We start from the raw sequence: 14116 nt of genomic DNA, 5'->3' as shown, positions 1-14116 counted from the left end.
TTCTTTCTATGGGGACTTTTTATGCTACTTATGTGGACCTTTTCAGAGGAAATTACTGTCGTTTGGGATCTGTGATGGCGTTTCCCGCCATCTACTTATTGTAATCTGCATAGCTCCAGAGGGTCTGAATTTGAAAGAAACCCGTGTGTGTGCTGGGGTGGGGGTGAGGTTAAAGCAAGGGAGATCAGTTGTGATTATGGAAATAATTTGTAGGTTATTTTAGCCCCAGGGCTCAATTCACCGATCAGTTTTCAGGGCACCGATTCAACCCTGCTGCCCAGAGACCCACATGCTGGCCCTGGAAAAGAGATTCGCATAACCCACAGAAGTAGAAAGGGGGTTCTGTGTGAAAAGTGGGGGTGGGAATGAGGGAGAGCATTGGAGTAGCTGATACAGAAGAGGTCTTGAATGCTGGAGTAGCTGATACAGAAGGTGTTTTAGGCTGCCTGCAGAGTGTGACTGTATCTCCTTCCCCTAAACTATTTTAACAAGGGCTCTTCCCTCCGACTAGATGTCAGACACAGCACCCACCACTTACATGGTCCAGTTTCCTCCCTGGCGTGCATCTGGTGAATCCATCCATCCCTAGAGAGTGCTGCAGTCTCTGACAGCTCAGCCCCTTGCAGGAAACATCCCAACATGTGTTTCAAATTCCCGTGCCCATTGACTAGGGAGCTTAGCTACCAGACAGGGCAAAGAGATATAGACTTGTGATTGAGTGGAAAATGCATGCGGTTGTGTATGTAGTGGGATGAAGAGGAACGGCTTTATCAGAAGCACCTTTCCTCCGTGTATCTCTGTCGCTTAGAAGACCATTTTTACTAGGCTACTTCCTCTATGTTATAAAAATTCATAAAGAGAAATGGTACTTTGCGCATATCATAAGGAGACTTAAAAAGCTGGCAACTTGAGACCGTTTTCTTTAGTCTTGAGTGTCTGACAGACAGTGGATTCTCAGTCAGCGCCATCAACGCCCAGTCTTTTGTAGGAATCAGAAGGAAGTTTCGCTCTCTTCCTAACAGTCCAGTTATAGAAGTCAAACATGGTATCACTGTGGATAAGGGGCAGTTTTGAGTTTCAGCAAGCTCTGGGGATCCTTCTAACAGGTATTAGACTTTTGGAGGTCACCGAGGTCACAGACAAATGCCCAGGACAAGAAAACCGGGCTAGGGAAAAACCTGAATGTCATCTACTAAAAGATGTACACTCTGTAGAAAGGATGGTAGAGAGGGGACTTGTGTGGACTGATGCAGCTCCCCCTCCCTCTGGGCATCATAGCTGCAAGAGCCTCATGAGGTCAGTGCGCCTGCCTCTTCTCCTCCTTGGGCTATCTGTCCGAGGTGCTTGAGCCATTTTCCTTGTCTTATTTGGACTCGTGCCTCCTGTGCTCCTGTGGTCAGCCCTGTGCAGCCTGCTGAAGGTCTTAGTGTATCCATTTTCCTCTCCCACACCATTGTTCCTCTAAGTCATACTGAGGGCTCATTCGAAGTTGAAGTATCTTAACCCCCCAGCATCAACTCTTATCCCATAATTCTCTGCCATTTATTTGGTAGACTTCCCCTCCCTCCCCCCTAAAACCAAAACAGAGAACTTTAATTTCTTTTAAATGTCGTCTTTGTGGGTTTTGCCTTTGGAATGGGACAAACCACATCTCAGGTCTTTTCTTTGGCAGTTTGTGTGTTGACTCAGCTTATAGCTAAGGCCTGTTTTCTTGGTACTGTGGATCGTGTCTCTGCTCCCAGGCTGCCCCTGAGGAACAGCTTTTTGGTGGCAACATATTCAACCTCAACTCCTGCTAGGAAGTGAAGGTGAAAGTGGCCAGTACAAGAGGGGGCGAGAAGGGGGTGCACTGCCGTGTTTGATAACCGGCTCTTGTGTTACCCTTCTGTTTAGGAGTCAGAGGTTTCCCCAACACCCAACACAGGATAACCACCTCCATCTCTCCACCTCCCTGCTCCCCTTTCACTGTGATAGGGTGTAATGCTGGTCCCAGCTTCAGGTCCTCTGGCTCTTCTGAGGAGGCCGTAGGTTTAGGGGAAGCCTCAGAGTCTCTGTTCTTGCTTCTGCCCTCTCTGACTTTGAGCTGGAGACTTGCATCCAACACCTGGTGATCTAAGGCTTTGCTCGTAGTTAATAATGAGGCACCTCACCCTGCCTGGCCATGATCCGCCTATGGTCAGTTACTCTGACGGACAGTGGCCTTCTGTATAGGTACTTCAGTCGATAGCTTTTGTGGTGTTTTCTCAGGCGTCCTCAACTTTGCCAGTGGGGAGCCTCTGCTTTGCTTTCAGGGGGCCGACAGCATAACCACACACTTCTTTGCTTGTGGACAGCAGTTCTTGCCTCTTCCTATATTTAATTCCTCTTCTATAAAAATGACCCTCAGTTGGGGAGGGGAAGAGAGTGAGGTGTATGGGCTCCAGTGTGGAGGAGAATCTTCATGCTAGGTTCCCTATACAGATAAAAATGGGAGCTTGATTAAGTCTTATATTAGCAAAACTCGTACACAGGATAGGACCACGAGGGAAAGGCCTTCGAAGAATTCACACAGGACTCTCATTTTCTAGCCTCTTAAAGGTGGACACTTCTATTCCTTTTTTGTTCCTTTAAAATTAAAAATAAACGTTGAACGTCCCGTAGAACTAATTCTCGTGCTTCTATCAACTCACCGTACCCCAAGTCTCAGTCCCCCAGATCTGGCCTTTGTTTTCTGGGGTTTCATTTCTCCACTTTAAATCGAGCCTCCTGCCTGTTACGAAAACCATCGATCATCGGAAATCACCGAGGGTCCTCCGTGCGGTGTGTGATCTGAAGTTAGACCTATTTGAAAACATACTGAAGCCCTGAGCTTTGTCACGTCTCAGAGCACAGAGGGGCTCTTACACCAAGACATCTTTTTTTGCTGATTATCTGTCAGCAAGAACTTCTCTTTTCCCCTCATTGAACTTTGTGTGGTATTTATAACATCCACAGAAGGCAGCAGAAGAATCATGTTCTTTACCTGACCATAGCGTGATGTAGGGAATGGCCGGTGAGGGCGGGCAGGCAGGGGTGAGCCAGGGTGCACGGGTAGGTATGGGTAGTCTCTCCTTCCTCTGTGGACCCCGGACTCTGGAGACAAGCTCTTTCTTAGATCATGTCCGGGCCAGCATTTGGCCCCTGTAAGTTTAGTGGGCTAATCACCTTCCCCAGGTGTCAGACTGTGGACGTTAGTTCATAGAGAGGCCACCCTGGACCCCGCTGCATTATGTTAGCAGACCGCTGTGGTCTTCTCAGAACTCTTGAGCCCATGAACTGATGACGCATGTCAAGACGTTTCTCCACAGAGGCAGCTGCCGAGAAAAGTCAGCACAAAGGTTCCCTGCCCTCTCGTGAGGACAGGGCTCCCTTGTGCTGCTGCGAAAGGACCAACTTTGCTCAAGAGCTCATTTAGTGAACTGTCCTGCTCTGAAGTGAGTTCAGCTTACTACAGGGAATGGCCATTTTTATTTAGACAGGACAGCAGGAGCAAAACTTCTCACTAATGGAGATGCCTTCAGCCACTGGCTGGGTTTTAGCCTTGGACGGCTGAGACATCTTAGTGGTTAAAGGGGGATGGGGGGGGGGGGGCTGGTGGCTAAATTCTCATAAACCTGCTGTCACATGAATACCTAGCTCTGAGGGACTGACATTTTCCTCTCCCTTTGATTGTATTTTATTTATTTATTTTTTATGTATATGCCAGTGCATTTGTGTGTGTTTAAGCCACCGGGCAGGAGCCTCCACTTAGTTTATTTTGGAGACAGGGTCTGCTCACTGGCCTGGAGCTCTCTGGTTAGGCTAGGGTAGACTGGCCATCAAGCCTGTGGTCTCCTGTGACTGGTCTTACAGCACTTATAAGCCATGCACACCCACACTCTTTACGTGGGTCCTGGGGTTCAAGCTCAGGTCCTCATGCTGTGGGCAAGCACCTTACCATCTGTGCCCCTTCCCAGCTCCCCTTTCCTCTCTGAATTTTTCTGTTCTTTTTAATTATCTTAGAATACATATAAAATAATCCCCTCTTAACTATTTTTGTAGGAGCCCAGTCCAATAGCATGGCACCCATTCACATTGCTTCTGTCTGCTTCCAGAACAATTTTTTTCTTTTTACTGCACTAGACTTCTGTGCCTACCACAGCTGTCCATGGGTCCCAGCCCCACCCTAGCCGGTGGCAGTTGCCACCTGCTGGTCTTTAGAAGAAGTGAGTTCCAAGACTGATGATGTCACTTGAGTTGATACCACCTCCATTTGTTTGATTGTCTGTGTGCTGAGGGTCAAACCTTGGGAACGTTGGGTAAGCACCACTAAAACGCTGTCCCCTTTCGTCCCCACTTCTTAAAAGAGAGATGGATGGAGGTAGCCTCTCTGACATCAGAATGGACAACCCTGCTCATGGCTGAGGTTTGCTGAGGTCCTCATGGGAGGGAAGCAGAACTGATTCCCTTTAACTCCAGTCCCAGGGGGATCTGATGCCCTCTTCTGGCCTCCTCCAGCACTGCACACACATGGTGCAGACACATGTGCAGACAGAACACATACAAAAAATTAAAAAAAAAAAAATCTCTCTTTTCAAAACTGCTGCCGCTGGCTGCTGTGTGTGCTGGCTGCTGTGTGTGCTGGCTGCTGTGTGTGCTGGCACATCAGTTTTGCTGAGTAGTTGCTTCTATACCATGAGCTCCTTTAGTGGGCCACAAGGCGTCCGCACACCCAACTTCAGTTGGTTGTACTTAACTGCTCTCCAAAGCATTTATCCCCTCTCTGAGCAGCCAGAAATGCCAAGTGCAGGGGGCTTCAAGTTGCTCTAAACGTTTGCCAACGCTGGAGTCACTGTTTTCTTTTTTTCCTTTTCAGAAAATAATCCGATTATTACTTTTCCATCCAAGTTGATTCTTTCACTAACAAAAGTAAAAATGTGACCAGGCATGGTGGCTCACTCTGGTAATCCCACAGTCACTTGGGAGGCTAAGGATAAAAGCTCAAGAGTTTGGGCCATCTAAGCTGTCTTAACCTGTCTCTAAAAACCAGCCCAGGTAAACAAATAACAACCAGGAAAAATAACTCAGACTAACAAAACCGCCCCTCCTGAGGGGTCCAAGTCTCAGACACCTCATCAGCCTGGAAGCTGCCTAGAGGGTTTCACTGTTTGTGGGAGGAGCTTGAACTCGGCTTTTCCGGGGAAAGGAACTAGACAGGGAAGACAAGCTTAAGTACTTCAGAGTATCCATTCCTTCCCCCATCTTTACCCCTCACAGTCACATGTGGCTGTATTGTTCTCACCTCATCTCTCCCTACTCAATCCGCAGAACTCGATTCGATCTGCTCGCCAGTCACGCCCTCTGTCCAGTTCTGCGCATGTGCAGACGATGCCAGTCTTTGCTTTTTCTTTATAAGCTCACGCCCTCTGTCCAGCTCTGCGCATGTGCAGACGATGTCAGTCTTTGAGTTGCTCTGTATAAGCTTAACCACCGTCAGGTCTTTCAGGCTCAATAACTGGTTTTCTTGCAAGACAACATTTTAAACATCGAAGCCATTTCTTTGGATGAATACAAAGTTTCCAGATTCAGCTTTCATGATTACCGATGGCTTCGGTTGTCCTTTAACTAAAATTCCCATTCTTAGACACCAAGGGATAATGTGCTGGAGGTGGGCATGGGTGCTGATAAAAGAATTTTGTTGGTAAGCCAGCCAGCTAGTGAGGTAAACATACAGATTACTGCCTACAAGGGGAAATGGTGACAGCAGCCACCGTGGTGTTATAGTTACGGGGCCAGGCAGTTCCTCAGGTGACTTAAACACAGTGCCTTTACTGAGTTCTTTGTGCTGCAGGGGAAAGTCTAGCATCTCTACATTTACAGATATTTCCTGATTGATCTCCTAGTTTTAGAAAAAGTGTTTATTATTCTTTTGAGAATTTTATATAATCTAATTTGATTATATTTTCCCATCCCCCCAAATCCTCCCAGATCCTCCCCCACCTCCCTCCCTACCCGTCTGTCTGTCTGTCTATCTCTCCCCATTCCATCTCTGTCCTCCTCTTTGTTTCTCTTTTAACCCACTGAGCTCAGTTTGTGTTGTAGACTGTTCCTTGAGGTGAAGCCTGCCTACCCTGGAGTATGATTGATAAACCAGAGTCTCACCACCACAGCAAACACACTCCCCCTCTCCCAACGGCAGTCAAATGCCAGCAGCTCCTCAGCTAGGGGGAGCTAGGGGGAGCTAGGGGGAGCTGGGGGGGCTAGCGGGGGCTACGGGTACCCACTTCCCCCTTCCATGCTGGGATTTGGTCTGGCTTGAGTGTGTGCAGAGCCTGTAAGTTTTTAAGTTACCACATGAGTTTTTGCCCCCAAATGTTTCCACCACTTTTGCCTTTCAGAGCATCTTCGTCTTATACCACCCACATTTTGGGGTCACCTGTTCATTGGCATGGGTCACCTGTATTTGGTGGTGGGGGGTGACACAATGCTCTCAGTGCTCCTGTTAAACAGGCTGTTGGTAGTTTGTGGATGGCTCATGGGTCGATGCTGGTCATGGATGTAGTCCTGGAGCTCCCTAAGGCCCTTGATCCTGGCTGCCTTGAGCCTCTCCGTATCCTTTTGATAGAGCTGCTTAAACCTGGGATAGGTTCTTTGGAAGAACCATTTAAGCAACAGGATTTCTTAGGCGAATTGGTTGTTAACACATGGCTTCTTTGAGGATGCTGTTTGAGTGGTTGTGGGTGGATTAGGGGCTGGCCCTCTTTTGTGGATTTCTAGATAGGGTACGCTAAAGTCGTGTGTGTGTGTGTGTGTGTGTGTGTGTGTGTGTGTGTGTGTGTGTGTGATCTGTCTGTCTGTTTAGACCTGACACCTTGCCTCTGACACCACCTCCTGGGACACACTGCTAGTTTCTGTGAACTTCTAAGAAGAGGCCTCTTCTCCCTGCTCCCTTCTCATATAGACCACCAGCCAGACAGAGCTGGAGAACTGGATCACGGCCATCCACTCTGCCTGCGCAGCTGCGGTCGCAAGGCACCACCACAAGGAAGACACGCTCCGCCTCCTCAAGTCGGAAATCAAGAAGCTGGAGCAAAAGATTGACATGGACGAGAAAATGAAGAAGATGGGCGAGATGCAGCTGTCCTCCGTCACGGACGCGAAGAAGAAGAAGACCATACTTGACCAGGTGACCGCCATCTCTGTTCTCTCGGCAGCGCTGTCTCCCAGACTGTCAAACTCTTCCCTTTGGCTGCCACGCTTCCCCGCCCTTTGTTTAGAATTGATTGTTTTGCTCTGGAGGGAACAATAAGACATGAACAGAAGGCAGGAGAAGAGCCTTCCGGCTCCTCCCATCCTTGTGTTTCCAGGGGAAGCTGCCATTTGAAATCTAGGATTCCCCTCCCCACCTTATCGTGGAGCTGACCTCTGACCCCGATTTCCTCAATGAACTTAGAAACCCAAATTTAAAGAGTGACGGGTGTTGTTTGAAAGTCCACTCAGCCGTCTCTCGCTACATTGGGAATTGGTTTCAAGAACCTCGCAGAAACCCAAATCTGTGTATGCCCCGGTCCTTGACCTAAGCTTCGCACATCCTCTCGTGTATCTTAACCCCTCCCTGTGTCATCTGTGATGCCTCGTAGATAGAAATTATTGCTGTACTGTAGTGCCTAAGAGATGACAAGAGTCTGAACACGATCACTATAGCTATAGGGTACATAGGGCCCTTCGCTCTGTTCTTTCTGTTATTGCCTGCTGTAGTTTTTAAATTCACAAAGCTACTCACAAGGAAAGTTCCCATAGCAAAAAATCCACATGACATGAGCAACAGCCTAGCAGTCAGCGCATGTGGCCACTTCCTTCGCCTACCTCTAACAGGACCCTAACTCGTGTTGCCCCCCCCCCCCCCCCGTCTCTGCTCTCTGCTTGAAGGGTTTCCCTGTGAGATGCTCCCCAGTAATATAACTGCAGGTGAACCTTGTGCCTGCCTTCTTCCCTTAGCAGAACCTCTGGAGTTTGGTCTGCCGCACCCTCGCTTCCATACCTGCATGCCTTCCTCCTTTGAGCCTGTTCCCTATTCCCTTGTACAGACAGCCATTTCTCCTTTGATGAGCATTTGAGCCATTTGCAGCTTCTCGGCTGCTGTGAACACCGCCATCATAAATGTCTGTGTTCTCACTGACTTTACCAGAGATCAAAGGGAGATGTCACCAATGACCTCTCACGTTGTCCTCTCTGAAGATTTGAGTTTAAGTGTGTGAGTGTCACCTGTTGTATGTCTGGGCATCACACACATTCTTGGTGCCCACAGAGGTCAGAAGAGGGCATCGGAACCACTAGAAATGAAGTTACAGGCAGTCATGAGTTGTCCGGGGTGCTGAACAGACCCTGGGTTCTGACAGAGCAGTGAAAGCTCTTAGCTGCTGAGTGCCTCTCCAGCCCATGGAGTCAGTGAGCTAGTCTTGAATGCACTCTGCCTTCCGTGATCTTACTTGAATGTCCTATCAGTAGCTAGAGAATATTTTGCCACTTTGAGTGACAAAGACAGGAGTGGACACTAGCTGTGGGTGGAATCCCATACCCCAGTATCTGGGCATCCACCACTGACAGTTTAATACTTCCAACCCTTTTTTAATCACCCCACTTTTACCAAAAAGCTTTCGGTTTATTTACTTTTGACCTTTGACTTCACGTTTCTTCTCTTTTCTTGGTAAAAGCCCTCTCTTAGTCCCCATGAAAGTTTCTTGGTACTGGAAATTCCCCCATTCTTATTCCTTCTGTCTTAGGTCTGTGGTCAGAATTGACACACACTGCACATGCACACACACACACACACACACACACACACACACACTCACACATGCACACACACATTGCACACACACTCTCTCACACACACTCTCACACACTCATTCACATGAAATCTCGGCTAGGAGAGCACCAATAACTGACTGTGCATTTATTATACCGAGTTTATGGTTACAATCTTTGTAAAGAAGAAAATGTGCACCCTAGGAGGTGCCTAGCCTCCCCCTTCCCCTACCCCCGTTGTTTACCCTCTAGAATTGTAATTGTGCCTTTACGATAAACAGATCTGCAAGATTATTGGAGAAGAGGGTGGCTAACGTTTGTTCTTACCTTTCTTGACCCTTTCCCCCGCCCCTCACTACTCTAGATCTTCGTTTGGGAGCAGAACCTCGAACAGTTCCAGATGGACCTTTTCCGGTTCCGCTGTTACCTTGCCAGCCTCCAGGGCGGGGAGCTGCCAAACCCCAAACGACTCCTAGGTTTTGCCAGCCGGCCCACCAAGGTGGCCATGGGCCGCCTTGGCATCTTTTCGGTATCATCTTTTCACGCCCTGGTGAGTAGCACAAGTGAGTTTTGGGAAAATACCCATCCCAGTGCTTGATCCTGAGCAGGACCTGAAAGGGATCTGGAAGTGTTTCCCTAGTTTGCTGCCCAATACAGATTTCCAAAAAGTCTTCACTTTGATGTTAATGCACAGTTTTTTAGAACCTGTGTGGAAATGGGCTTAACTCACTTTTTGGTAGGGCTTAAGCTATTGTGTAAGGAAAATGCAAAAGGCCCTGTTCCCACATCCTTTGGCCAACCCACCCCCTGTCCGTGGTGTTGGGAATTGAAGCCAAGATCGCACACATGCAAGATAAGCACTCTACCCTTGAGCTACACTCCAGCCCCATGACAGTGCTGTCTAAAGATATGGTCACTGCAGTGTTTGTAGATAGATGTTATTTTAGGCAGTTTTGGCAAAGTTAAAAAATGTAAATGATCGATGGAGGGCTTTTCTTTGTGAATAAATCTCTTCCCTCGTGGGTAGATGTGCTCTCCTCAGTCCCCCACACGACCTACGTCAAACACAGCTCTCTGTGGAGATTGGAGGTCTCACTTTGCCATAGTTTGATGGCTGTAAATATATGGCGTGTTAGAGGAAGGCCAAGTCTCAGTGTTGACAGAACCAGACACGTATTCTCCTAAGGAAGAGGCTTTTGTCTGACCCCTAGCTCGAGCCGCAGGTGATGTGGTTGTGCCTTGTTGACAATCTGTAGTCCCGAATGCTTGCTAAGTTACAGCTTTATGTACTTTGGGCCCATTTCTGCCAAAGGGGAAAAGTGACCCATGTACAATCAACATGTATGTTGTAGCCCATCTAGGGGGACACCCTCTGTGACCCGTTTGCTGTGGAATTAGATAGATGTTAAGTGCCAAGGTGCAGAACTGCCCTGGGAAGTCCCAGCCGGGGCACCGCTGAGCCCTCCACTGAATTCTGAGCTATAATTCGGTCCAAGGTGTTTGCATTTCTTTGTAAGTAGATTAGTGTCATCATTCAGATAATGGGGGGGGGGTTGCATTTTGGAAGAGGTATCACACCGGTTTCTACAGTTTGCTAAAACGGTCTCGTCTACTAATTTCAGCCCTTCTTGCCTCTCTGTGGCTGTTACAGTTTTGTTTTGTTTTGTTTTTTTTTTTTTTTTTTTGTTTTCTGTAATAACGGGGCAAGTGAGGGCCAAGTCCTGAACCGAGTTTTCACTTACCCTGTGGTCTAGGTCTGTTACCTGGAGACCTGAACACCAGTTTTTAACTTAGCCAAATCTTTTTTCTGTGTGGGGAGAAAATATGAGATGGACATTTTCACTTCGCTCCCATCAGAATATCTTAATCAAGTGCTTATGTTTTTATTTTTATAAACAGGCAGGCTCAGGTGAGGCACCACCACCTGTCAATCTCTAGTATCCACACCCTTCTTCTCTCCTTTACTGACTATGATATATCGTGAAGAAATACGGTTTAACCCTCTCTGTCCAACGTACATGCTTATTTATGCCTCTGAAACAGACAAGGAAAAGTGTTGAGCCACTTGTCATAATCGTTCTTCGACCTTAGGAAAGATCTTTGGCCCAAAGGAAGTTTAGAAATAACCCTCTCTGAATGTCTGCGATGTGTACGTCCCTCATTTGGTGGGAGCTGTGCTAAATCTGCCCCTTTGAAGAAGTTGGTGACCGAAGGCCTTTGCTCGGTTATTTGGAAGAGTACTGTTTAATTCCCAAAGCCCGCCTCTAATGCTCTTCTGTTTCTTGCCATCTGCCTCAGTGGCAGAAACCTTGGTGCCCATGCATCCTGGCCTGACTGCAGCAAGGCTTTGACGTGAGACAGAACAAGTTAGGTTACTCTCTTGAGTGTCTCGTTCTATTTCCTGCACGGGCTCTTGAGGAACAGCCCAAGCAGGGGATTTCAGTCTGATTTATTGGACACCCTGCCCCCAATTTCTCCTTGTCATTTGACCCTAAGGGTCCCCTCCTCTCAATGGGACTTGACTCATTCTTCAATCTCTCCTTTGTCTAGGACATCCCCCCTCCTTTTAAGTGGGGGTGGAGGAGGTGCAAGGGTTCCAGGGCCAGGGGAGGGCTTTGAGCTACAATGGGAGTCCCATTCACTAGGAGAGCCTCAGCCCTGCTGAGTGATTTGCCTTCATTAACTGAAGGGTCCCCGCTGTATTCTTTGAAGAAAGGTTATCATTGTTCTTGTTTGCACAGATGAGCTGACTGATAGCTAGCTAGTCAGGTGCCTGCCACAGAGGAGGCATTGTCTGGGCGATCATTGAGAAACCTCTGCCAGCCTGTTCTCCTGTACCCCTCTGGTCATTATTGTCTTGAGAGGGCTGGGGGGGGGGGTAGCTACTGGTACAGCCTACAGGGCCTTAGCACTTGAAAATAACTGCTAGCCTTTGTGCAGCCTAAGTCAGCCAGCCAGTCAGTCACCGAGAGAGGCATGCTGGGAAGGAAATGAGCAGGCTAACACACGCCCGCTGGGACAGCACCCGTCAACATCCTCAGAAGAGCAGCATCAGGAGCCCCTCAGATACCGAAGGAGGTGGTCAAGTGCCTCACACAAAGTGGCATACTGTCCCCACGTAGCCCGAGCTTACCCTCCCCTGCACTTTAAAGCACATGTAGGTTACCTATGGTGCCGCCCAATACGATGGGAAGGTTCTGCAGGTACTTACACTGTTACTGAACAGCAACAAGGAAAATGTCTCAACATGCCCAGCATATGGAACATTTCTCCCTGAATCATTTCGATGTGAGGTTGCTGAAATCCACAGATACAGGGTGCTCACCCCTCCTGGGTACCTGTGTGTAGCGTGAGGGCAGACAGACAGACAGACAGATGTACTTACAAGTAGCCTTTGCTGTTTGTAAATTCACTGAGACCAAACAGCTTGCTTAGTTGAACACCGTTTCCTCTGTGTCTACAGAGCCGCGGGAACACACATGTCAGCATGTTCTGATCTACTCATTTTATAACCTTTGTCTGCCTTCAGCTCAGAAAGGAGAGACCAGACATGTTTTATGATACCTGCTGTGTGTGGGGGACCCCCCCCCTTTAAATACCAAAAGAACAAGTGTAGGTTAAAATCTTTCTCATCAAAATTCCCACGGGAGTCTCGGCTCCCCCTTCTTAATTCCCTGATCTGTGTTTCTTAAGTACTTAGCCGAGACAGTGCAAGACCCCAAGGCCTCTCACCCCTCTGTTACATCTGAGTCCACTCTTCTCCTTAATGCCCCGAGAGGCTGGCACCAGTCCTCAGATGCATGTGGGGGTCCTTGCTCATCCACTTGCTGGGAATCCGCTGTTGATACTGTCAATACCAGAGGCTCAGGGAGATGCCTTGTGGCTGTCAGGCTGAGGGCTGGGAGGCCCCCCGTGTTACCCAATACTAATTCATCCCCAAGGCCGCTGCCAGTTGGCATCTGGCACATTGGGAGTTGCCCGCGTGGGAACCTGTGACAAGTAGGTTCTTAGACATTCACCTCCAGCGACAGAGAGCAGGTGGGGGCTTTCATTTCCAGTCTGACTGGCTGTGCCTCCTACCTCGCCCTTTTGAAAGGAGATTCTGTGGGTGGCCTGCTGAGATCTCCTGGCAGAAGAGCCCTAAAGTTCCCGGAACACTGCGTAGAACCTGTAGGGTAAAGGTCAAGCCTGGAGAGTCTGCAGACTTCCTGGAGTCCTCAGAGCCCCCACTCCTGCAGCTGTCACAGTGGAGCTTCAAATGTGAAAATTCTGTTCTGAAAGGTTTCCCTGGTTAGATGGTACCTCAGAGGCACCTCAGCAGAGTACAGCTTTAAAAAGAAATATAAGTGTAATTTCCTCTCCACCTAAACATATGTAAGTTGTGGAAGATCTGCATTATACATATACATACATACATATATATATATATATACGTATACATATACATATATGTATATATATGTGTATATGTGTGTATGTATATATAACATATATATATATTACACATATAACACATTGTGTATGTGTGTATATATATATGTATACACACAGATATGTGCATATATATGAGACAGTGCATATACGCATGAGAGAAAACCCTCCATTCATTAATACATCTGTTGCCTTGGCTATAGCCCAGTGGTAGAGTGCTTGCTGAGCTTGTCTAAGGTCCTGGTTTAATCCCCAACACAATGTAAAAGACAGAGGAGAGAAAGAGACAGAGTGGGGGGGGGAGGCAGAGAGACAGAGAGAGAAAGACAGAGGGAGAGACAGACACAGAGGGAGAGACAGAGAGAGACAGAGGGAGAGACAGAGAGATACAGAGAGAGAGACACAGAGAGAGAAAGACAGAGAGACAGAGAGAGAGAAAGACACAGAGAGAAAGAGAGATAGAGAGAGAAAGAGAGATACAGACAGAGAGAGAGAAAGACAGAGAGACAGAAAGACAGAGAGAGACAGAGAGAGAGGAAGAGACAGAGAAAGACAGAGGGGGAGACAGGGAGACAGAAAAAGACAGAGGAGAGACAGAGAAAGACAGAGAGATAGACAGAGAGAGACAGAGAGAGACAGAGAGACAGAAAGACAGGAGAGACAAAGACAGAGGAGAGAGGGAGAGAGAGAGACAGAGAGAGAGAGACAGAGAGAGAGAGACAGAGAGAGAGAGAGGAAGAGACACAGAGAGACAGAGAGACAGAGAAAGACAAAGGAGAGAGAGAGGGAGAGACAGAGACACAGAGAGAGAGACAGAGAGGGGTGGGGGAGATTAGCTCAGTAGTCCAGTCTGCGAGGTAGTTCTCTTCCTTGGTCTTTC

The 14116-nt window shown here is 48.0% G+C and overlaps 1 protein-coding gene across 8 annotated transcripts in view; it reads left to right on the top strand.

Moving 5' to 3' along the window:
• The window catches only part of Tiam1 (TIAM Rac1 associated GEF 1), a 348754-nt gene that overhangs the window by 253751 nt on the left and 80887 nt on the right, over window positions 1-14116 (top strand). For all 8 annotated transcript variants that reach the window (XM_039088432.2, XM_063270597.1, XM_039088430.2 and 5 more), the window contains 2 exons: window positions 6959-7183; window positions 9170-9355. In XM_039088432.2, the coding sequence (XP_038944360.1) occupies window positions 6959-7183; window positions 9170-9355 (411 nt within the window). The remainder of the gene's footprint in view (window positions 1-6958; window positions 7184-9169; window positions 9356-14116) is intronic.

This window comes from Rattus norvegicus, chromosome 11, assembly GCF_036323735.1.
Source record: "Rattus norvegicus strain BN/NHsdMcwi chromosome 11, GRCr8, whole genome shotgun sequence".
In the NCBI taxonomy this organism is placed as follows: domain Eukaryota; kingdom Metazoa; phylum Chordata; class Mammalia; order Rodentia; family Muridae; genus Rattus; species Rattus norvegicus.
Note: the sequence above shows the minus strand (reverse complement) of the source record. Positions and strands in the feature narration are given on the sequence as shown.